The sequence below is a fragment of the Polypterus senegalus genome, chromosome 15, assembly GCF_016835505.1.
Source record: "Polypterus senegalus isolate Bchr_013 chromosome 15, ASM1683550v1, whole genome shotgun sequence".
Lineage (NCBI taxonomy): Eukaryota > Metazoa > Chordata > Cladistia > Polypteriformes > Polypteridae > Polypterus > Polypterus senegalus.
Genome location: NC_053168.1, coordinates 735,573 through 760,238, shown reverse-complemented (window position 1 = coordinate 760,238; position 24,666 = coordinate 735,573). Strand labels below are relative to the sequence as shown.

The window sequence follows — 24,666 nt, the reverse complement described above, 5'->3', positions numbered from 1 at the left end:
TGTGTATGGGTGTGTGAAGGTCATTGTTATCCGAGATTGCGGATGAAGCCTTAGAGCTCGGCGAGCGCGCTGCGTCTTTGGCGCGCCTTCTCAGTGCTGACTTTTGTGCTTTGACTCCTTTGTCTTTGTCTTTGTCATTCTTTGCTCACGCATTAACATTTTTCTGATGGGTTTACTGGTCAGGGAACGCGCTTGTGTTATTAGCTTCTTGTTTTTCTGGGAAAAAATTAGTGAGGATGCCTTTTATTGGCTAACTGAAGAGATGACACGATGCAGGCTTTGGAGGCCCTCCTTCAGGTGAGATGGAATACAGAAGGGGCCTGAGTCGCCTCCAAAGCCTGCATCGTGTCATCTCTTCAGTTAGCCAATAAAAGGCGTCATTCTGCTTGACTTCATGCCACGTTCATAATGGCTAACGTGGCACAACAGCCCAGGACTACTGGGGAAAAAGTAGAATCAGTTATCTATCAGGATGGCCCTTTGGCTTGCTTTTCACGTCAGCGCCACCATTTTGTTGCTACGATGTGACGGGCTGTTGCTAGGGGCGTGGCTCAGATGGGTTTGGGGCTGCTCTGTTGCTAGGGGCGTGGCTCCGATCGTCACTCACAGGGGTGCTGTTACCGCAGTGCTGCCACCAACTGGGGAGCAGCGTTCAAGTGTGTGGTGGGATTGTGTCGCCTCGGACGCTTGTGTGAGATGGAAACGTGAACCGCAATTGATAGTCGGCACCAGGCTGGAAAAACAAACCAAAACAAGCCAGGAGAGGTAAGCCCACCAGGAAATGGAGACAAAAGCAGTAAAGGGGATTTAAGAACGGCGAGACGAGCCTCGCAATTGGCCTACTTAGAAAGACCCCCCGAGTCTCACAAAGACATTTGATCGATTTGTTTGTGAATAAGCCGTGTTTGTACTGGAAGTCCACGATGGTGGTCACATGACACACAACTCCTGATCACGTGACGCGCCAATCGTGTCTTATCTACTGTATCATAAAACACTAAGGTCCGTGTGTGTGTGTGTGTGTGTGTGTGTGTGTGTGTGTGCCCCAGTCTCTTTGTGTGGTCAGTTTGGCTTTGGTGACGTGACAGGCACAGGAAGTACAAGTGCGAGACACATAAGGAGGAGTAAAGGGTGTCTTTTATGAGGGGGTCCAAGAGCCCCCTGACAATGACCCTGCCTGAAGAAGGGGCCTGAGCTGCCTCGAAAGCTGGCATATCATAATCTGCTCGGTTAGCTAAACAGAGTTGTCATTTTGTGTCACTTCTCATTGCATCCAGAAATGGCTAACATGGTAGATGTCACCTGCTAAGAAATGCTTCTTAAAGACAAGGACGTTGGCCCAGCCAACCCATAAAGTGGAGGGAGTCCTAACAGTAACACATCAGTGCGGTGCCCCCCTTATATGTCAGCCGTGACGCCTTTGGTGCCACCTTGTGGTGTTGCTCTGAATCTCCTGAAAATGGCTGTGTCCAGACTGAGGGGGTTCTAGAGAAACCGTCATGCTGTGTGCCAGGGAAAGGCGCGAGCTGGCATACCTCTACACCACTAGTGTGGTCAGCTGCCTTTGTTGTTTTGTGTTTGCTTTGTTAAGCACCGGCGGTTATTCAAGTCTTGTGCCTGTGTGGCGTGTGTGTGGCGTGTGTGTCTTCTCCCCAGGCGCCTGTGGGTACCCCATTGTTAAGGGGTTTGTGGCCAAGTGTGTGATGGGCTGATGTCCTGTTTGCTGCTTTGTGCTCCTTGTCGCTGGGATGGGCCTGGCCTGGTTTAGGGGGGTCGAGAAGGTCTGGTGGGTTTGGTGCTGCAGTCGTTATTGTGTTGCGTCTTGGGACAGTGAAAGGCGCTATATAAATACATGTCACTATGCCTCTGTAAAGCCCCCGGGTGTTTCTTGTCTGTTTTGGCTGAGAGGTTTATAAATGTCCCTCTTCCAATTGGAGGCCACATGAATGGCACTGTAAAGGGACGCTACATGGCTCATCGTTACAAGCTGCCCTTAAATCAGTGTCACAAATGCATGGCTTCTCTCCTGCGATGTCACCAGCTGTCTCCCACTTGTTCGCAGGTCTTTGTGTTGAATGTGAAAGGCGCTATATGGTGACGGCCTGACTTTCATCGCATCCCAGCTTTGTCGTCTCTTGTTCTTTTGTATTTTCTTTTTACGTGGTGATGACGCTCTCAGTGAAAGGCGCTATATCAGATGAGGGTGATGAAGAGTCTTAAGGAAAGAAGTGGGTGTTCTGTGGACTGAGCCGCTGCTGTCCAAAATGTCCGAGTCAATAAATAAAAGTGAAGGATGCCGGTGCGGAGTGTGAAGAAATTACAAACAACAGAGATAAAGGATTGGGGGGTCCACCCCACCATATCCTGTGGCAACAAGCAAAAAAACAGCGAGACGTCACAGAAGACGGAGTCCGAATGCAGACTGAGCAACTTGAAGGGAATGAAGGGGAGCAGGAGGGCGGGGTGAAGAAGAGGAAGTGGGCGGCGTCTGTGGAAGGGCGGGAAAAGGAATTTGTACCGTTCATCAACCCCTGCCTCTGCATTTTACTCCCAGTTAAACCCTTAGACTGCCTCGCGTGGGTGACAGGAGGCTCAGTGGGTGACCAGCCAGGGGCGCCGGAGGATGATGATGATGGTGCCAGTGACAGCCTGACTCATCACATTTTAACAACTGAGGGTCCTTTCAGGTGATACCAATGGATTCCGTGATGAGCTCATGCTGTCCTCCTTCTGCCCCATCACGGTGTGCCACCAAAGTGGCCGTTTTTTATTCCATTAAAGTGACGTGTCCACGTGCCTTTGAGAAACGCTGATTCTGTCGGAGGGGCTGTGAGCTCAAGAGGCTCCGAGGTGCGAATCTGAACGCTTGGCGCATTACGGGGGAGACGCACGACTCGCAGTTGCTCCGAGTTTGGAGAAAACACGAGGAACAGGAAAAGTCAAATCAACAAGTGAGGCCGGGCCATGGAGTCCATATTGTGATGCCACAGAAGAAAGGGGAGTGAATCGATTTATTTCAAGTATATTTAATGGCGCAGTTCACATGGCCATGGAACAAAAAGAAAAGTCAAAAATACAGAAAGAGCACAAAGAAAAGGGCAAACATTGCTGAAGGCCTGAAATTGCAAAATCCCAAATTACCAAAGGACAAGGATTTGTAAAGTGCATAAAACAAAACAAAAAAAAAAAGGACCACAATTACAAAATGCCGAGATATTTAGGCCAAAAATTAGAAAAGGAAAAATACTAAAGAACAAGAGACAATAAAATGAGGACCCAACAATGAGGGTCACGACACGATAGAACAACATTAGAAAAGGCCAAATGCCGTCAGACCGAAGTGTCGTCTCCGAGCCGGGGCTCAGATTCCTTTGCCATCTTACATTTGTTAATTCTTTGCATTACTGGGTGGTTTTCTTTGTCTTGTGTCTGTGTATCCATGCCAGTCCTGCTGTGTTCCTTGTATTTTGTGGGAGGTTCCTCAAGAGGCGGGGCCAGCTGTCCATCTCCATTGAGGGACCTCCCCCAGCCCTTTAAAGGCTGGGGTGCCCTCCGTCCCCGGTGGCTCATTGGCTGCGCTGGCATTGGTGAGGTCCCTGTGATTTCTGCTGAGTTTTCTTTGACTGACTGGACTTCTTCTCAACCTCGCTTTGGATTTGTGTTCTTGGAACGTGTTGGGACGTCACTGGATTGCTGATTGTGCTGCGGCGCCTCCTCCTGGGCCTTTGGTGCTCCTTGCGGATTCTTGTGTTGCAGTTCATTTTTGATCAGATTTTTTTTATTTTATTGCAGTTCTTTGTTTGCCTCTTGTCATACATGTGAAGGTTGGCAGAGGGCGCTATGTTCAGGTATCCCCAGGATTTTATAGGATGAGCCCCCCATTCCCCCGCCTCCAAGTAAATGATTTATTTTTATTTGCTTGGCAGATCTGGGCAACTCATTTTATCTAACAGCTGAACACGGGCAGTGGGGAGGAAATCCAATGAGCCAACCCTGGGGCATCAGTTAGTCACAGAGCACAAGCACTCAGTCATTCAAGGGTCCCGACCTGCATGGCTTTAGGAAGAGGGAGAAAAGACACAGGCACAGGGAGAACACGCAGGGTCCACCCAGACGGTGTTCATCAGGAGGCAGGAGGAGACAGCACGGCCTCTTAGTGGTGTGATGGGGACAGGACACGGTGAGACCTCCGGGGCGGTCACCACCACTGAGTCATTGTGTGGGTCACCTCTCACCTGCCACCGCTCATGGTGTAGAAACAGGGGAACAATTCTAGTGAACACATAAGGCATCAGTAAATGGCATTCAGGATTGAAAGGCACTATATACCGGAAGATCAGACAATGTGTGTGCCCCTGAGTGGCCCACTTCACCCACCGCTACCCCTACTGTAGAAACATGGAAAGAACACATTTGCATTTGTAAGCGTGGAAAGGCACTATACTGTATCAACTGACAAGTCGGGCCCTTGTCACCCCGAGTGCGTCACTGTTTACAATCTACACGTATAAAAACGACTCTTTATGGTTGGCGTCCACGTTGGAAAGGCACTATATAAAATCACAGTTCACTCATCTGATTTCCACTCCTAAGCAGGTCACTTCACTTGCCTTTGCTCTTCTTGTAAAATATGAATAGGAGCCCCGTTTTAAACTCCTCCTGCTGCTAAACAGGGGAGTCCCAGAGGGGATCTTACAGGAACCCATAAGTTATCCTGTGGGACCCCTGAGAGTCCAAAAAAAATGTGGTATGGGTGGAAGGGACAGAAAAGGGTGGGTTCTACAAAAACACAAATTTGTTCTAAGTCACTCGGTGCCCATTACTGCGTTTGTGAGAAAACTGCTCTACTCGGCCTGGGCGGGGCTAGACACTTGTGGCAGCAGGCTGGGTGGGGCTAGATGTTTGAGTGGCAGCAGGCTGGGGCAGGGCTAGACTCTGGAATGGTTGAAGAATGGCTGGGGTTGGGCCCTTGAGTGGCAATGGACTGGGCGGAGCTAGAGACTTGACTGATAGCAGACTGGGAGGGGCTAAATGCCTGAGTGGCAGGAAGTGACGTTCTTTGGTGGGATTTGAACAGAGAACAAGTATAAATGGAAGCCCCACACCGCTGTTCACGCTTGCCGTGGTGTGATGCTGAAGAGAGTGATGCCAGCAGCATTTACTATGTGGGGGGCACACTTGGCGCTGCCTGCTTTACCCTGCGTCTTCCTCCTGTGCTCTTAGGTGGTCCCTGGGTGGGTGTTGAATTGGTTCAGTGTGCGCCATTCCTCAATTCCGTGTGTCTCACGAGGTTTGGCCTCTCTGTGTGTCTCATGGCTTTTGGCTGCCGGTTGTGTGTCTTTATAGGATGTGATTTGTCCACTTGAGGTGCGCATATCCTGACTGACAGCCTGCTTTGTATGCCAATTGTTGGATCTTCCACAAAACTACAATAAGATCGAGGGGCTCAGCCAACACCAGGACTCTGATGGGACCCCCCGTGACAGCCCATTCTATTCCACAGAAAGGGGGAGGGGTAATCTTAAAAGGTGCTACATACCTGCTAAAGGGGTGGTCAGCAGTGAGGGGTCTCATTTAGGCTTTGGGTAGGGGAAGGTGCTATAAAACATAAAGTGTACGAGTTGAGCTTTTATTTTAGTGTTGTGACAGGTCAGTTTATTGACCACCAGACTAGGGCCTGGAAGGGGAAGTGGAGTCCCCCCTGACGTTTCCCATTAAGATTACATTCTTGAGCCCCCCATAGCTTCACCTCTGCTCTAATCTGGTTAGCCAGTTAGAAGGTGGATGGATGGATCCAAGGTGATGTGCCGGTTGCTTCAATGCCTACCTCTGAGCTGGTGTGCCACTGACATGCCCTGCTGCTGTAAGTCACTTTGGCCTGGTGCCGACCATGAAAGGCACTACCGTATATACAACAACGACGGCAGGGGTGGTCCTTACTACGCATGAAGCAAACGCCCAGACGACTTGCCAGTCAGGCTTACTGTGAACGGCGGATGCCCGCCAGCTGTTTGGGTGATTGTTTGCTGGTTGTGGGTTTGTGCCCAGTGGCCTCGCTGCTGTAAGGACCCCCAGTCACGTGACACACTGGACAGAGTTTTCATAGGTTAACGTCCCACAAGTGCTGAATGTCAGTTGTTTTATTACAGAGAATTCATTTTGGGGTGTTTTAAACTGTTTATTCCTTTTTCATTTTGGTTGCTACCGTGTTTTGTTTATGTGACGTGACGGCGTGTGGCCCATCGGTGACGAGTCCATGACGTGGTGTTGTCTCCCGCCGGATCGAGCCCCTCAAACTAAACTAAACCACATCGCGTTGTTCATTTATCCCCCAGTAGGCCTCGTGTCCGGGATGAACTTTAGGCTCTTACGGCCTTTTCTACTGTATATTGGCCCCCATTTTGTGTATCCGTCGTCGGGGTAGTTCTTTGGTTTTGCTTTTCACACACCTCTCCCAGTTATCTGTTTGTTGGACTCGCAGTGTGAGGTTTTGTTTGTTCGCTGTCTGCTCATTCCTTTCACTTTAGACCTGCCTGACGTCACATCTCCTGACCTCTCAACCAAAGAACAAAGAAAAAGAAAAAGCCTCTTCCATCCTCTAGGGGGCAGCAGCCCCTGGTATGTTCTGTGGAAGTGGGGCGGCTCACATGACCGCCAGCCAGGCCTGGAAGGGCTGAGGGGGAAAGCAAAGCAAAATGGCAGCAGCTGCCTGTAGACCAGCAGCGAGGGTTGGGGGTATCAAGTGCGCTGCGAGTGTGCGACCCGCTGCCTCCCTCGGCCCACTTCAACTGTCCTGTTCAGCCGGGAGGGGGTCGACTTTCTTCTTTGTTCATTTGACGCTTTTGTTGCCTTTTCTTGTTCTTAATTTTGTTTGTTCATAACTTTGATTTATAAAGTTGTGTTTTTCTTTGCTCTTTTCTTTAGTGAATTATAATGTTTGTGTTTGTATGTGGTGGACAGGGTGACTTCGGACTTTGTCACATGTGATGTCATCAATGCAGCGTCTTAAACACGCGGTAGTCGGCTGGTCCTCTTCCAACTTTTGGGCGGAAGAAAAACGAAAGCAGGGGGTCAAAAGCCAGTAAATCCAACAACAAAGAGCATCCAGTGCTGAAGCTGCTGTTAAATACTGCTGGGGACGGAACTGGAATGGCACCTGTAGAATCGGGAGGGCCTGCCTTCTTAGGCTCCACATACAGGAGTCAGGGCAGATAACGAACAGAAATAACACATAAAAAAATCACAAATACTGTAAGCAGCACCATGTTAAACAAATAACATTCAAAGAGAACAAAAACCAAAGAGCAGGAATAATAAAAAAACAAATACAAAATTAAAATCCAAGACGCAAAAACAGAATGGCAGCTGAAGCACATCCTGTAGCCTGGGGGCATCAATGGTAACATAATACTTGATACGATGAGATAAAATCACTAATTAATACATAACAGAACATTCACACAAGGGGGGTAACCCTTAAAGCAGTAGGACACCTGAGCTGACCAGTCAGCGTTCCCGTCACTGACGTCCCCCTCCTGTTCTCTCCACAGATTCTTTGTGCTGGACACGGACGCTGCTCTGCTCCTTTATTTTGTGAATGAGCCCAGCAGAGGCCAGAAGCCCCGCGGAGTCCTGCCGTTGACCGGTGCTGTGGTCTCCTTGAGTGACGAAGCCCCCCACATGTTTGTCGTAAACTCCTCAAACGGAGAGTCCTACAAGCTCAGAGGTAAGCAAATGAAATTTTGTCCTTTAGATGCCCAGGGCTGCGTAGTGAGACGTCCTTTTCCAGATTAGAGCCCCCCGTGCAGGCAGTGGCTTTGGTTGTCTGTGCCCAGTGCTCAGTCATGGCGTCTGTCAGGCTCAAATGCTCAGCCTTTCTCCGCTCTGATGGCCCTGTCCTGCCATCAGTACCCAGCTGTCCTGTGCAGGACCCTCGTTTTTTGCTGCTTCTATTTGTGACCTCTTTCTTCAGATCAGTGTCACCTTGTCCAGCGTCCACTACTGCTACAGCAGTTCATTGGCCAAGGAGCAGGAAAGGAAGCCAAACGTCAAAGTCAATGAACCCACACTACTCAGAAAAGTATGGGAACCTCCAGATGAGGACCCCTGGGGGCACCAGACGGCTGGATGGTGGCGTCAGGCGGTCACAGTCCCCCTAATCTCCTGCTATGGTGTTGACCCGGGAATCGCTTGCACTCGTTCTGATTTTCTCCCCTCTCAAAATCCATCCATCCATTCTCCAACCCTCCAATCCTAACTACAGGGTCACGGGGGCCTGCTGGAGCCAATCCCAGCCAACACAGGGCGCAGGGCAGGAAACAAACTCCAGGCAGGGCGCCAGCGCACCGCAGAGCACACACACACACACACACCAAGGTCACTTTAGGATCACCAATGCACCTAACCTGGATGTCTTTGGACTGTGGGAGGAAACTGGAGCACCCGGAGGAAACACGGGGAGAACATACAAACTCCACACAGGGAGGACCCGGGAAGCGAACCCAGGTCTCCTAACTGCAAGGCAGCAGTGCTACCCACTGCGCCACCATGCCACCCAAACAGAAAGTTACATAGCAATAATAAAAGTGAAAAGAATAAAGAAGTGCAGGAAGTATTTGTGTGTGCGGCCCCCCAAGTTACATTCATGAACTTTCACCATTTTACACTCCTTCAGCACACTCTGTGTAATACGGGAGGGTTGCTCTCCCACCCTCCCCACATATTCTCACACACTTAAGCCCCTTAGCGTTGTGCTTAACCCTCCTGAAAGAATGAGTTAAAACGCTGAATTTAAAGCCGGGGTGGGAGGCCTGTGGTGTCTCCACTACTCATGTGACACGTTTTGGGACAGTCACCAGCGCGCAGCCCGATGTCACAATCGGGACAGTAGACGTGTGTTTCTTTGTAGCCTTTTTCTTCTCATATTCTGTTTCTCACACATGAGAGGGTTGAATGTCCAGACCTGACCTGACGCACCCCTTGTGTTATTGTAGCCCACTGTGGCACAAGGTTTAGTGACTTCTGTGTCTCTAGTGGCACCAACATCGACAGTTGCTGCCCACGGCTTTCCTGTCTTTTTACTTGATCCCAATCATTTTGCCATTTTAATGTGCGCCTACATGCCCCACAGTGAACCTTCAGGCGACCAGATTCAGCAGGCCTATCACTGCGGTGATACAGTCGTTCTGTGCCTCAGTTTCACTGTCCTTGTGAATTGGTCATCAGACAATGACATCGTCCTCGCTATCGCTTGATTCGACTAACGGTTCAGTTTCTTTTTGTTCCAACACTGACTTCACAGCTTCTAGTTTACAAGCCATTGTGTGTTTTTGTTGAAGGCTCCGCCCCACTCACGAATACTAATGAGTTGCAGAATGACATTTTAACCACTAGATGGCAACAGAACACTCTCCAGAGAGTCACTCAGGCCTAACATTGTAAAGCGCATCGTCACGTGTCACTCCAAGTCCGACTCAGGCTTGACTGTAGAGACATAGAATTTGGAGCTCGAGTCGGGGTTAACACCAAGCAGGTTAATCAATGTGAGACCTGGAACACCAACCTCTGAGTTTAAATGGGGTGTTGTCTGAATGGGCTGAGGAGATTGTGGAATTCTGACAGGAGAAAGAGTACAGTGCTGGGCGAAAGGGAGAATGGGACGACATCGAAAAAGCTCGCTTTCGCCCTCCTTCAACAATCGGCTAGTCAGGGCATGAGGACGGTCCTTAAAGGCGTGCAGTTGGCCACCTCAGTAGGCTCGTCTTCCATAATGGACTTTCTTTTCCTCACTGATAGTCTGTTGCTTTTTTTCTTTTTGTTTTCTCACCCACCAAGCATTTGATCTTTTGATGCCCAAAAATGGGTTGTCTCTTCTCGTTTGTATTTGGTGGCCTGACCTCCTGTTGTCCCCTGAAACGAAACACTTCCCGACAGCAGTGCAGAAATCCCATCCACCGCTGACAATCACCACCTTCCCACTCTGAGTCCCACATGCGTTATTAAAAGTGTGCCAGCCCAGGCACAGACAAACAGCACAAACATTAGTCCAATATGCTTATGTGGCAGTGCCACAAGGTGGTTCTCTGCAGTGAGTGGGGGTGAAGATCAAGATGGCACTCTGGTTCGTGTCGTGCCTTGTCCTTGATTCTCCTTCCTTGGCCGCCATCCAGCACTACTGCCATTGCGGTGACCTTTCACGTCTCCTTTAAGGTGGCTCCAGTGATCATTCCTCTGCTTCACAGCCACGCCGTCTGCTTCACTTTACCCAACTCTGTTAGCCAATCCAAGGCAGGATCCTCCTCAAGATGGACGGAGAGCCACACACGCAGGCTGGGGGGTTAAAGCTGCTCTTTAAGTGCTTCCTCGTCTCCCTCACACACACACCTTCACCTCCAGTGTGACTCCACCAGGTCACATTGATTATCTTCTCTAGTTTGAGCCCCCCATGCTATCTGCTGCAGTGATGTTCCACACGTTTAGTCCAGTCTCACGCCATCTCGCGTGGACTCTTCTCTTTGGAGTTTTCTTCTGGTTTACTCTGTAAAGCCCCTCGTGGCTGGGGGCTCTGAGCTCGACTGGTTTCTTCGGGTGGTCTTTTAGCCACACGTTCAGGGCGTCATCTCCATGACTTCATCTCCTCCACGCCCGTTCTGTTCATTTGCCCGTTTCAGTGAAGGCTAACCTGCCTCTCGGTGACTCTGTTATTTGTCTCTTTGAGCGCTGCTGGCCCGTTGTGCCCTTGTCTGTCACTAATCTCTCTCTCTCTCCCTCCTCAGCTGCCGATGCCAAGGAGCAGCAGTTCTGGGTGAGCCAGCTGCAGGCCTGTGTCAAGTCCCACGCCGAAGGAAGTGCCAAGGTAACATTGCACCCTGGACTCTGAACGCTTCATTGTACGAGGTGTGGTCATGTAATTCCCGGAGCGGCTGTGTAGTGTCACCTGTGCTACTGAAATGTCAGAGCTGTTGAAAGTAGCGTATGATGAGGATGCTATGAAAAAGTCGTATGTCTTTAAGTGACACAAGAGGTTCAAGGAAGGACGAGAAGATGTGAACCGATGACATCATGACAAATGCCACAATCCTCTCTCTGTCCACAAGTTCAATTTCCAAATTGGATCATCCACCCTATTCACATGACGTCACCACTCGTCACAAACATTAAAACTGCCATGAAAGGATGCAGACTTTCAGACATTTCTGTCAGGTGTGTGTCACCAAACTCAATGCATAGCTGAAGAGGGAGGGGACTTCAAGAGTGACAGTGGCACACACACACAGGTGTCATTCTACAGCCTCGTCCCGGGAATTAAATTGTCACACCTCGTGGTTATTGTTGAGTGCCATGGACACCGGGACACGGCCACTGTGGTGTTTGCAAGCTGGTCAGTTTGTCCCTGGGCTTTGTTCATTTTTTACTGGGGTTTCAATTTCGTTTTATTGACTCACTGAACATGCAAGAAGACTGTTGTGAGATCTCAGTTGACCAGGAGATGGGCAGCACAAACAGAGAGCAGGTCAAAGCCGTGAGATCGTACCTGAATCAGAAGGGGACACGACGTGCGCCATACGTCGAAACAAAAACACAACCCGAGTGCTGAGGTCAGCTTGAGTTTCGAAGCCACCTGAGAAAAGCTGAGGGATAACACAAACTGGGATCGTCACGTTTAAATAGCGTCACAATGGTGATGTCATCCGTGTGACATTTATGGTTATGTGTAACCTCCACATGGTGACGCGTAAAAATAAATTCAACAAGAAATGAGCCAAAACAATCTAAATCTGTTTGCATTAAAATAGAAATTAACCAATGAGAACAGAATTATTCAGGAAAAAAACCTGAAAACACGCAAGCATGTAGAGTACTGCTGTCTTAATGTGACATCCGCTCTACTGTCATGTTCATTTGAGCCATTGTTTTATATTCGCTCAGCAAGACTCCATCAACACAACGTGATTTAAACCTGCGCCGTGACGCCATTCTGTTCTGCCTTAGAAATTTCAGCTTTTTCCATTTCTTCCTTGGCTTTCTTTCAGTGTGGTTTTTGAGGCCATGGACTCAGGTTGTCGTATTCCTCTTTTCTTTCCTAACTTCTTCTAACTGGTGGATTGTTTAATTTGTTGTTTCATTTTCTTCATCATTGCATTCGTTTTAAAGGTCCTTGATTGCAAGTCTCACAATCTTTATGTTTCGTTTTTGTGAATTATCTTGGACTGTTTTGCCTCCAATTTTTTTTATTTGTCATCCCGTTTTCAGGATGGCTCCCGTCATGGGGAGGCCGTGACCCACCGTGACAGATTTAAGGTTGCCATATCCAGCGATTCCTCATTAAATCTGCTGATCCCAAAAATCCTTTTTGACATTCATTCTTGTACAAAACCCCCTCTGTCCTCCAAGTACTTTTTTGACTTTGATGTTTGTCTTGTCATTTCTCTTGGGCTGCCCCTTCTTCTGCCTTCAACTGCGCCTTTTCTCCTTTTTACTTTCGTTAGTACGCTAGCAGGACACACTTGCTTTTTACTTTGCTAAAGATGACTCGCGCTCTCCCGATTTCCTAATGGAATGTTGGAGACTGGTTGCTAAGACTTGAGGAGCGTTGAGACCATTCCCAGAAGTCAACAGCACGCAGGTCGAATCATTCAAGTTTTAAATTAGTGATTGTTAGGTAGTGTTAGTTTTTGAATTCTCCGGTTACGACTCTTTGGTTGTTTTTTTATTCCACCTCTGCCCTCTTGCACTGGCAGTACAGATGCTCTCCTTCTCCAAGTTTGTGGCCTTTCTTGAGTGTTCTCTCTTGGCTTCTTCTCTAAGAGTTGGTTTTGGGGTGTGCACTGGGCTTTGGCGCACAATCCTGCGCCCCCTGGTTTGGCCCTTACTAGTCCTTTGGTTTAACATTTCATCACCTGGGGCTTCATGCATAACGGCGTGTGTAAAATTCACACTAAAACATGGCGTACAGATAAAAGCGGAAATGTGCGTATGCACAAAAAAATCCAGATGCCACTACCAGACTCCACCCAGAATGCCACCTCTTTGAATATGCAAATCAATATAAATAGCCCCTTATGTTTTGCGTTCTGTGAAAAGACAATGGCAAAAGCACAGGGGAAAAAGAAGAATTTCAGCAAATACCAAGTAGAGACAAAGAAAAATGTACTATTTGTTGGTTTAAGCAGTGGTACAAACAACAAAAGGAAGTTGATCGAGTAACAGAGTGCCGGAAAACCTCGAAAGTTCAAGTTCACAAAGTCGCACAGTGTCCGAAATAAAAAAGAAGTGGTCAGATAGCAAAGTCGCTGTGAAAAGGCGAGTCGTAGCTCACCCGTCTGAGAGTCATATGGAAGCTTATTAGGGTACAGAGAAAAGAAAAAAAAATAGGGACACAGTGGGAAAAAATGTCCAAATGTCAACTTTAATCTCAAAATTTCCACTTAAATCACATATTTTATTTTGTCATTGAAGTAGAACATCATAAACTTCATCTTAAAATCGTTTAATTTACTAGTTTCTCAAATCCCATCGTAACTAAAGTAGCACGTTAAATGCTTTGTTTTGTACGTGTTCTTCTATGTTCTCAATGTGTGTGAATCACTATGTGCTTCTTAAACGGGCTTTCTCTTCCTCCGACAGCACACAGAATCCATGACATTCGTGATATTACAGCTCTCTGAATAAATGAAATACAGTGGAACCTCGGTTTGCGAGCATAATTCTTTCCGGAAACGTGCTTGTAGTCCAAAGTACTCATATATCAATGTGAATTTCCCCATAAGAAACATTGGAAACTCAGATGATTCGTTCCACAACCCAAAACTATTCATATAAAAATGATTAATACAAAATATAAAGTAAAAATACATAAAACAAATTAACCTGCACTTTACCTTTGAAAAGAATCATGGCTGGTGTGAGTGAGTTTCTAAACTCTTGCGGCATTCCACCCAACGGGACGACACGTGGAAGAGCGTCCCAAAGCAATCACAGTCTCCCAGCGCTATAGCAGTTTGGCGTAAAAGCGAATCCAAACAGATTGTGGACATGCTGTAAGCGGCAGATCCCGCTACAATAAATAACCGCGCTGTTGCTGTTTCAAGCTGAATAAAGCTGGTGTTGTTAAAGTACTGAGACTCAGCTTTGTGTTTTGGGGCACGTCACAGCACACACACAGACACACACACACAGTCACAATGCTGTAGTAAACAGTATAAGCTTGTACGGATGTTGACTATATGAGTGAAGCACACCGACTCAGATGGAGAATAGCAGATGATTGCCCGCAAGAGAGAGAGAGAAACAGAAACACACACACACACACACACGTGTGTGCGAACGTGCGCGAGAGAGACAGGCACACACACACACGCGCACAAGAGAGAGAGACAGAGACAGACACACACACACACACGAGAGAGAAGAACCATCAGCTCACTTGTGATCACATGGCGCTCAGTAGGCAAAGCGTATCCATACTACTCGTATTGCAAGACCTCGCTCATTTATCAAGTCAAAATGTATTAAAAATTTTAGCTTGTTTTGCAAAACACTCGTAAACCGAGGTTCCACTGTACTGAGATGTATACTTGATATTATTTTCATGATGATAGGAGTTAAAGCATGTTATTAAACACAGGAACACGGTGGTGCAGTGATAGTGAAGAGCTGGCGCCCTGTCCAGTGATTGTTCATGTCTCACACAAGATGCTTGCTGCACCGTGCGCGACCTTTGATGGAATACTTTATTGCAGCAGTACTGTCTCTTTCAAACGTACTAACCTCCAGTTCCTGTCCTACCTTTTCTTTCTCCAATTAACCAATCACTACACGATCGGCACTGTAATAGATGCCAAGCCATCTGTAAGCTTAAAACGCAGATTCTTCAAAGCTTTTATGGAACACTGAAATATCTTCGTAGTACATGTTTAATTATTCTATTCATTCAAGGTCGCGCCAGCCCCAGCAAGAATCCCTGAATGAGGCGCCAGCTCGTTGCTACCGTTGTCCACCATGTCCTCACGTTGAATAACAATACACATTATTTAAATGAAGTTTAAAACTTATCTGTATAATGTAATAAACATGCTTTACTGCATTTTATTTTAAAAATTATATAAAGAGCTCCAAGAAGATAGTGCTTGGAAATCTAAATCGACTTAGAAGCCAGTCGTCATTACCTGTAAACACGCACTTTATAAAGTGGCTCACGTTGTGCAATATTACAGTTGGAGTGCAAGTCTCCAGTGAGGTGATTGTACTTATAAGTACAAACAGTTGTACAAAGAGCACTTGACAGACTGATTGAGTGCATTTAGAGCACTTAGGATGAAACTGTTTCTGAACCACGAGGACCCTACAGGAAAGGCTCTGAAGCATTTGATGTACTGTATGGGTAAAGTTCAAATAGACTGTGCGCATGGCTGAGGCAGCGTGTGCTCGATGCTGTATACCAAAAATCTGATCAGCTGCTGTAGAGCTGTGATTCCACACTCAGATACCGTGGGTTAAATACTTCGAGCAGTGCACTGAGAGTGACAACGCTAAAGCAGCTGTGGTATTTGGAATAGTCTGGCCATTCTGGGCACCATTATATGGTTATGGGTTGATTACAATGAGATGCTTTAAAGTAATAATCTGCAGTTAATTTCAGTGCATTTGATAAAGCCGCATCAGGGATGTGAATATAAAAAATAAAGGGAAGCTACACAGGAATAGTAGCACTGCTTTGACGCTGGATGTGCAAAACCAAGCAGAGAACTTGCATATGCCAGGGATTGAACGGGTGTGAAAATGTACGTGGCTTTATGCCAAGTTTAGGTTTTATACATCGCGATGTGAGCAACATTTGCAACATTTTATACATGAGGCCCCAGGACTTTCATTTTCCTTGCTAGTAAGAGAAAATTGGCTGACCACCAGGACAAGCGAAACACGATCAGGAGATGAAAACAAACCAAAAGTCCAAACGAGAAAGGCCAAGATTGTGTCTCTCAGCCCAATATGTTAACAACACTCAAAACACCAAACCCAAAAATGTCAAGTGCCCAAATGACGTTAAGTAAAAGTCTTGTGAAATATTTTGGATTGAATTGGACAAGCTCTCACTACCAATGATAAAGACGCATGACCTCTGTTGTGACTCCCGCAGGGTCCCAGGCTGTTAAAGAGGCTCAGCCTCTAAATTCTAGCTCCAGGCTCCTTAGACTCCCACAATAAAAATCAGATTACCGCCAAACTCAAAATCAGGCTTCGGCCTACACAGACTGGAAATAATCAAAGATCGGAGGAGAATCGTCAAACTCCTTTTTATTTCAAAAATGTATTTAGCAAGTCTTTGAAAGTAAACAAGGCAAAAAAACACCTAAAAGGCAAACCACAGTGAAATACACCAGCTCATAATCCTTAAAAACAGGACAAATTTCAGACATTCGTAAACAATCAGAAAAATCCATGTGTTATGATTCTGACTCCCCAAAATAGCAAAACAGGTAAGGCCTGTAAAACAAACCAGGCTACCTTACTGGCCTGCCCAAATAGAAGCTTCACCTCCGGCAGGCTTGAGCCTCAGGCAAACAGCAGGCCTCCGCCTACCCAAACCTAAATTGAGACTCTGGACACACAGTTCAAAAACATAAAAAGAGCAAGAATGACCCTCCAGGGAGAGGGAAATTGTAACAAACTTTTGACCTGAGAGGGAGGAGGTCACCAAAAAATCTTTTATCTATACTAATAAAAGGCAAAGCCCTCACTGACTCATCACTAATTCTCCAACTTCTCGTGTAGGTAGAAGGCTGAAATTTGGCAGCTCATTCCTTACAGCTTACTTACAAAAGTTGGGCAGGTTTCATTTCGAAATTCAACGCGTAACGGTCATAACTGGAACCTACTTTTGTCCATATATACGGCTATAGCCTGCAGCTCGGTTACCATGTGAGGCGGAATTGTGCCTGCCCATATAAGGCCGTCCGTCAGCAGTTATCCAATAGACAAGCTGCCGCAAAATATTCGCGGGTGAAGGACTGTGCTTATGCAAACGAAGATGAGATGGTCAGGCACAAACTCAGCAAGAGTGAGCGAGAAACTTTTAAGTACCGGGTCCTAGCTAACATTAAATAAAGCCGCAGACATCTCAAGATCACACGACATAGCACAAGCACAGCTGAGAACCTTCGATGCATGTACTCCAAGCGGCTCACGTGAACTGACTTTGTTCTGGCTTTAACTACTGTGAAATAAACAGACATAAACTGGAAGCGTGAGTCTGTGCCTTTTAATAATCTCGAGAGAGAAACATGGTGGCAGCATAGGTGACGGAACTGCGCCGAAAGTCATGCCAGTTTGCTGTTAAAAGTTCAGGACGCGGAGACGCTCACATGAAAGGAAAATGGAGGGTCTGAGACGGCGGCTGACATTAAGCCTCGATGCTAAAGACCTGGCGAAGTCATGGTGAACATGGAAGGACACGTTCAGATTATTCACAGAACTTGCAATGCCGGAGGCAGAGGAAAACACTAAGGTCAGATTATTCCGTTATCTTATTGGAGAGAGCGGCAGAGAATTGTGTCAGGCGCTGACCGGTGATGTAAGACCTGATGAGTTAACCATGAGCTTGATGATATGTAAATTTGATGAACATTACAACCCGAACATAAACAAAACTGTAGAGAGGTACAGATTTTTTTCAAGAAATCAGGCAAGGGGAGAAAATATAGACGACTACGTCACAGATCTGAAAGTGTTAGCAGGCACACGCAATTTCCGGGAGATTAAAAGTTCCCTTATACGTGACCGAACTGTGTGCGGAACCAGTGAAGCAAGTTTAGAGAGGTGCATACAAATATGCAGAGCTGTCGGAGGAGAACAGCACAACAGTCACACGGGGTTCCCTATTCTATACTTCTCCCAGTGCGTCTCTCTAAACCCTCCGTGCGGGATCATTATCATAAGGCTTAACAATCCTATTGTTACACCTTCTACGTGCACCCAACCATCCTTATTACGGAGTCTTCCTTGCTTTACCGCTGGCTTCTTCTTTCCATTCACCTTCCCAGCTCTTTATTTAAACAGTTTTCCTTCTCACTTTTCCGCTTCTTCGCTGTCTTCTCCCTTTTCGTTCAAAATACGCGCCTCCTTGCCTTTAGCGATTTGGGTAGTGAACACTTCGATGAATGAAACCTGTTATCTTTACAAAGGTTGACAAACACGGAATGTAACTTGAACACAACACGTCCTCCAAATATGAACCTGATTGAAAGAAATAATGACAATCAAATCCTTGATGACAGCAACACTCATAACAGTGACAAAAAAATGACATTGACAATCATGTTACGTTATTTTTAAAATGTTTCCTTTTCTTTTTCATAACTTCTTTAACACACTACTTCTCCGCTGCAAAGCGTGGGTATTTTGCTATCAATTATAAAGAACAGCAAACATAAGGCAAAAAAAAGATGACAGGGTTTGCCTAAAAAGGCAATTCCGAACAAACAAATTCATACCGTAATCCAAAAGCAAAAATCAGAATAATAGTAAAAGTTCAGTAACCTCCAAATCAGCACTCACAAATCGCAATTAATAAAAGGAGAACCACATTGTCAATGAGCCGAGCGTCACTGAGAGAATATAGGGGCGGAGTAACGTAAGAGTGGCTCCACCCACAAAGCACAAGGCGAGTGAAAGAACAAAGCCAAATAAACCACAAACAAAAATGTAATCACATGACAAACACTTGAAAATATTTCAACAGAAAAGTATTTGATACGAATCCATGCAGTTGACCTGTGAGCTGACCGCTGTGTTGTCCCAATGTCACCTTCTGTGCTACCATAATTGTTCAGAGTTTCTGAAGACCACCACAGGGTCTCTTCACAAGCCAGCAGACCACTCTCAGACACCTTGTCCTCGTCCACTCCCATTTCTGACTCGCCTGGCAGACGAGTGGAGCTTTCTTTTGAAGATAATCCAGGGAGCACTTCTGGTACATCATAAGTGTGCCCCAAAAGCACTTCTGGGTCAGGTGGACCCTCCATGTGAAGGGGGATTCTCCACCCGGCAGCTCCCTCCAGTGGCCCCCAAGTGGAGGTACAACTATCGTGCAGGGACACAGCCAGGGGAATGCGGCACCCGGTGTCCTTCCATTCCTGTGGCATTCCAACTGGGGCGGGTACCACCAACCAACTTGGCTGCAATGCCAGCCTCATCTGTGTTTTCCTTCACAGCAGCCATATTCAATTTCAGAAACAATGCAACCATCTGGAAATTTGGCGGCTCAGAGTTTATTTCTGTTTGGATTATTGCTGTGTGCTCAGTGTCTTTTGGTCTACAGAAGTGTCTGCACGTTTCCAGAGCTTCTGATTTGTATTTTTTTTTATTTGTTAATCCAGATAAGAAAAAAGTCGGATGAAAACTTGTGTGTGGACAAGGCCAACAACAGAAAGGACAGCCTGGTAAGTCTCTGATACTGATGGTGACCGGGCCTTTGAGTGAAGTTCTTACCAATCGGTTATCTCCGAGGTCACCTCAGTGACGACTTCTGTGTTCTTTCTTTAAACGGTTTGTCATTTCTCCTTCTACACGGCCTGCTTTGTGAATAAGCAAAGTCAATTTAGTGCTCTCTTTATCTCTAATAAGTGAATGAACAAAACATAAACCCCTTCAAAAAGTCCAGTGATGACCCCCAACACATGGGCCGGTATGGGAGTCAGTGGGGGGGCCAGTGTAATTTGTACTGGGTTTTGGATAAAGGGCTCCTTCCGCTAATCCGTCCACATTTTCTGTCCCATCTGCTATTTGAGGGTCTTTTGTTCTAAAGCAGTGGGTGTCAAACTTGTGTTGACGCCCCCCGGTGGCTGAAGGTTTTTAGTCTTCTCTTTTCATTTGGTCTCCTGGTCTAATTAAGCACACTGCAGTCTCCCAGTTTCTGTGTTTTAGGGTCAATGTGATGATTAAAGAAACGAGTTTGGGTGACGTGTTAATTAGAGTCTTTATGCACGTCACATGCGGAGGTTTTACTGCTTCATCGTCGTCATCATCAGTTTGCCTCCATAGCACACAATGGACTCAGCTCAAAGCATTTTACAGGAGGGCAAAGAGAAAGTTAACAGAACAACAAACGAAAATCAAAAAAAGAAAACAATAAATAAGTAACAAAAATAAATCCATACGAGCAAAGCTCACATAAATATACCATCAGCAGAGAAATAATTATTGGGTCTGAGTCTTCAAGAGCAACTCAATTAAAATGAATTCAAAAGAAGTTAATTAGCAGCAAAAACAGGCCACTAATGAAGGAAAGGGTTAGAATGAAAACCTGCAGCCACGGCGGCCCACCGGGACTGGAGTTTGAGAGCACAGCTCTATACAATGTGATATTATCACAATCCACAGATGAGGCCGATGATGAGGTTAGATGGCCAGGGTGACAAAAAAAATCTGCAGGGGGCCAAAAGACCACCCAGTCAGCCCCCAGTGGGCACGCTACCTACCTAACAGAAGTGTCCTTCAGTCGGTCCTTAGGGTTTGTCTCGGAGGGCTTGACGCAGTGCGACTCCCGCCTTCCTTCGAGGATCACAGGGGGCTGCACAGGACTTTGATCAGGTGTTGCTGCTGGAGGAAGTCGAGCTTAGTAAAGGCAGCAAGTCCATTGAAGAATCTGAGGATGGTGTGGTCTATTAAAACTAAAGTGTAGCTAAGAAGAAGTGGGTGCTTACGAGTTTTTGGTTTTTTTTTTTTCTTTTAAACTTTCCGCAGTATTATTATTGTGATATCATGATTCTGGTTTGGACCTTAGTTAGTTTTGACTGTTTTGTTGTTTGGCTTCCAGTTCCATCCTCCACTTTGGGTACGTGGCAACAATGGTGGGCTGCAGCCATTCAGAATAAGACACAGTGAAAGGCCATTTAGGCAATAAAACTCCTTTTTAGTGATACAAGAAGCACCACATCAGCACTGGGCACCCTGAATGACGTTCAAGCGGTGCCAGCGTCCGCCGTCATGGTCTTGAGTTTGTGAGTTCCTGATGAGTGAGATGAAGGGCGGCCAGGCACACAACTTGCTCTTCTCAATCTGTTTTAAAACTCAACAATATGCTGCCAAGGCAGAGAGCCGAATCTGGGCCATCTGCTCCTCTCGCCCACTCAAGCAAGCGCGCCTCGTGTGTGAAGTGGAGCTCCATTCAGTCGTTTTGGGCATCTTGCTTTAACAGCCAAGCAGCAGACGCGTCCATTCAGCAGAACGAGCCAAGGAGACCACTGGAGGGATGGGCCTTACTGTGTTTGGGCCCGGCTCATCACTTTGATCAGGTCCACTAGTTAGTAAATGAGGGGTTTCAGCCCCCCATTTGTCTCGTTTTAGGCTCAAGCTACCATAAAATGTATTTAATGTAGGGGGCTCTAGTCTTTCATATGTCACCAGCCCACCTGAAAGGACAGCCATGAGTGGCAATGAAGACGTTCAAGTCAGGGTCCGAGCACTGGCATCCCAACCCAATGTGATTATGGCTACAATAACACAATGGGGCAGCAGTCACACTGAAAGGCCCAGCAGGTGCCTCTTCAGTCGATGCCATGCTAAGAGAGGCACTTTTGCACTGCAGTGTATCAATATGGATAGACACCAATCCACACCCACGACATTACTACGACATCATTTAATATAAAATATCGCAGGGTCTCAAGGTAGACAATCTGGAGGAGATGTGCAGGAGCAGCCGCCTGTTACAGGAAGACGCCGGGGGGCTGCAGAACTGCTAAATGACAACAGCAAGTAATCCAAGGACTGGGGCTGAAGCTGCCAAGCACGGCAGTGTGTTTGAGGAGTTTGAATAGGGAGCCGCAACGAGCTCAGAATGAACAAGCCAAAGGTGTAACAAAAGTACTAAACGCAAGCAGGGGAGTGAAACAGCAGCCATGGTCGAGGAGCGAGAGGAGTGGAAAACAAAAAACAAATCACAGAAAGTCGTAGTCAAAAGAAAGAAAGAACGAACTCGAAAGCTGAGAACCACGGGAATGCGAGAGCTTTTGGATGAGTTCACACACTTGGACAAAGCGGGAAGTCCCCTTGACCTGTGATGTCATGCCGTCTGTGACCCCGATGTCACCTCTAACATCCACCTAGCAAACATCAACACTAAAAGTTCCAAAACAGCCCTGGCCACAAAAAATACAATGTCCCCACGAGAGAACGCAAAACGTAACTAGCATAAGTAATGATGCGTTGTGACCACTGGACCCCCAAACGATATATGAATTATTTTTCGAGCCCCCTGAACTGTTTAGAAAATCATGACAAGAATACACCAAAAAGAAAAGGCAGAAGTTCCAAAATTCAACAAAACCAAAAGACAGAACCAAAGATCAAAAGGAATCGTCAAAAAGCCGGGAAAAGCAAAGGGGAAGATCAAAGAATTTATGAGGAAACACAAAATGGCAGCTGAGCAAAACAAGCAGCAAACAACTAGTGGCGCAGTTTGACCTGCTGGGCCCCCATAAACAGGTGTGTGTGTGTGTGTGTGTGTGGACACGTACTGTATATAGAGTGCAGTGCCCCCCTTGGTCTCAATGTGCAGACTACAAAGAAAAGGACAAACTAAACTGACATAAATTAAAACACAAAAGGGAAGCAAGGAAACAGCTTTATGAAAAAAAAGCATAAAAAGAGAGATGAACAAAAACTTTTCATTAATAAAAATAAACAAAACAAAACAATTCCAAAGAAATAAGTAAAGAAACAAACAGCAAGTGACGTGAACTGAGCACAGGGATGGAGTCCCAGCAGCAGCAGGGCGGCCGCTTTCTCCGTGTAATTTTGCTCTTAAGGTTTTCGCGTTGATCGCTCGCTCAATAGGTGATCGTTGTTCTGGACTGGGAAGTGAGCTCCAGGCTGTACCGAAACTTCTCAATCAGCAGTAGCAGTCTGCTGGCCGCCTTTGCCTTGTGTTTGCTGCCATCACCCATTTCTCACTCCTGTCTTGAGTAAGCTCTTCTCTGCCATCAATCTTTCGAGTTGTCACTCGGTGAGGCGGTCGGGGGCTGGGTGGCCTGGCGCCGCTCATTCAGGTGCCGAGCGCGAGTGGGGGAGGGTGTGAGGAGATACCATGTGTGACGGTCTCTTCTGCTGTGACTTTCAGGGCAACACTGCCGGGAGGGCGAGGAGCTTCTCTTTGCTCCCTCATGGCACATCAAACTCCGCATCGCCAAGCAATCAGAAGCACCTGCCACACAGCGGAGGGTCCAGCATTGTGACCATCACCCACCACAAGTCTCCGGCTGCGGCCCGCAGGGCCAAGAACCAGTACCCAGGACGCCTGCTTGAAGTCAAAGAGGTGGGAGTTTGTGCCGGGGGTCTGTTCTGGGATGTTTTATGCTTTTATAAGACTTTGCCAGTAATGTCAAGCCTTGTGTCACACATCACTTACTGGACTCTTACTGGTCACTTACCGCATGGAGGACATTCCAGATTGCTGTTAGACAGTGAAATGCAAATCCAATGTTAGGAGCTTCTCTTTAATCACTGCCCGCAAATGTGCTTATGTAGGGCATGTACTGTATGTGACTATACTGAGGGCAACTGGCACGACTTGAGGAAGAGCTGGGCTGTCACCATCTATAATGAGGACCTGGCACAGGAGGGAACTTGGGGATCATCAGACACAGACCAGTGCAGCTGGGGACTGGCATTGTGTCACAGGTCACATAGCACAAGACATACAGTAGGCGAGGAGTTCAGTGGAACTGGGGGCCACGCCACAGAGACAGCCAGAGGACTTTACAAGGTGACCCCTGACCATGACGGGAAATACAAATCTGATAACGTGGGTGCAGGTGCTCTGCGACCCTGACTGTGGACACGATTTTAAGTGGCAGCTCACTGCTAAAGCGCTCGGGGGTCCGGGGTGCACAGTTTTAGGGCAGTGAGCAGAGAACTCGACCCAGGAGTTACTGAGAAACAGGGCCTCTTGGTGGCATCTTGTTCCATTGTGCCCAAGGAGCCCCATTGTCTCCTTGATTACACTCAGTGCTGCCATCTAGCAGTTATACCAGTCACTCGTGGTACTTCCATTAACCTGCTGCCCCCTAGTGATCCTCTATTACTAGGACCACCTGGAGCAGCTGATCTGCAGTAAAGACTTTCACAGAACGTTCATCGCATAAAATTCATAGAGAACGAACTCTAAAAGGCACTATATAGGTTGGCTGATGTGAAACAGACACATCAATGAGAAAGACGGGTGTGAAAGGCCCAATATGATTGATAGATAGATAGATAGGAAAGGCACTATATGACAGAGTTAATGCCTTTCATATCTGTTACATATAGGCTTTCAGAAAAGTCTGTCCATCTACAGTAGTGTTATCCTATCAATCTATTATATAGTGCCTTTCACCTCTATTTATCATACAGTGACTTTCCTATCTATTACATTGGAAGTTTCACATCTGTCATGTAGGGCCTTTCTATCAATCTATCTATAATCATATAGTGCCTTTCACAGACGGCTCTCTAGCTGTGTTACTCAGCTTTGCTCTTAAATTTCATACAACAGGGGGCCTCATTTAGAGAGCTGTCAGTTAATCAGGGGTATCACAAGTGCTGTGTGCTTAACTTGGTGCTTTTCTGTGTATTTATTTATTTATTTATAACGTTACTGGCAGGCAGTGTGGTGTTGTGGTTAAG

At 46.8% G+C, this 24,666-nt stretch overlaps 1 protein-coding gene across 1 annotated transcript in view; it reads left to right on the top strand.

Moving 5' to 3' along the window:
- osbpl10b (oxysterol binding protein-like 10b) overlaps positions 1-24,666 on the top strand; it is a 91,692-nt gene that overhangs the window by 4,359 nt on the left and 62,667 nt on the right. The window contains 4 exon segments of the mRNA XM_039737172.1: positions 7,551-7,726; positions 10,776-10,855; positions 19,377-19,439; positions 23,120-23,314. Of these exon segments, the coding sequence (XP_039593106.1) occupies positions 7,551-7,726; positions 10,776-10,855; positions 19,377-19,439; positions 23,120-23,314 (514 nt within the window).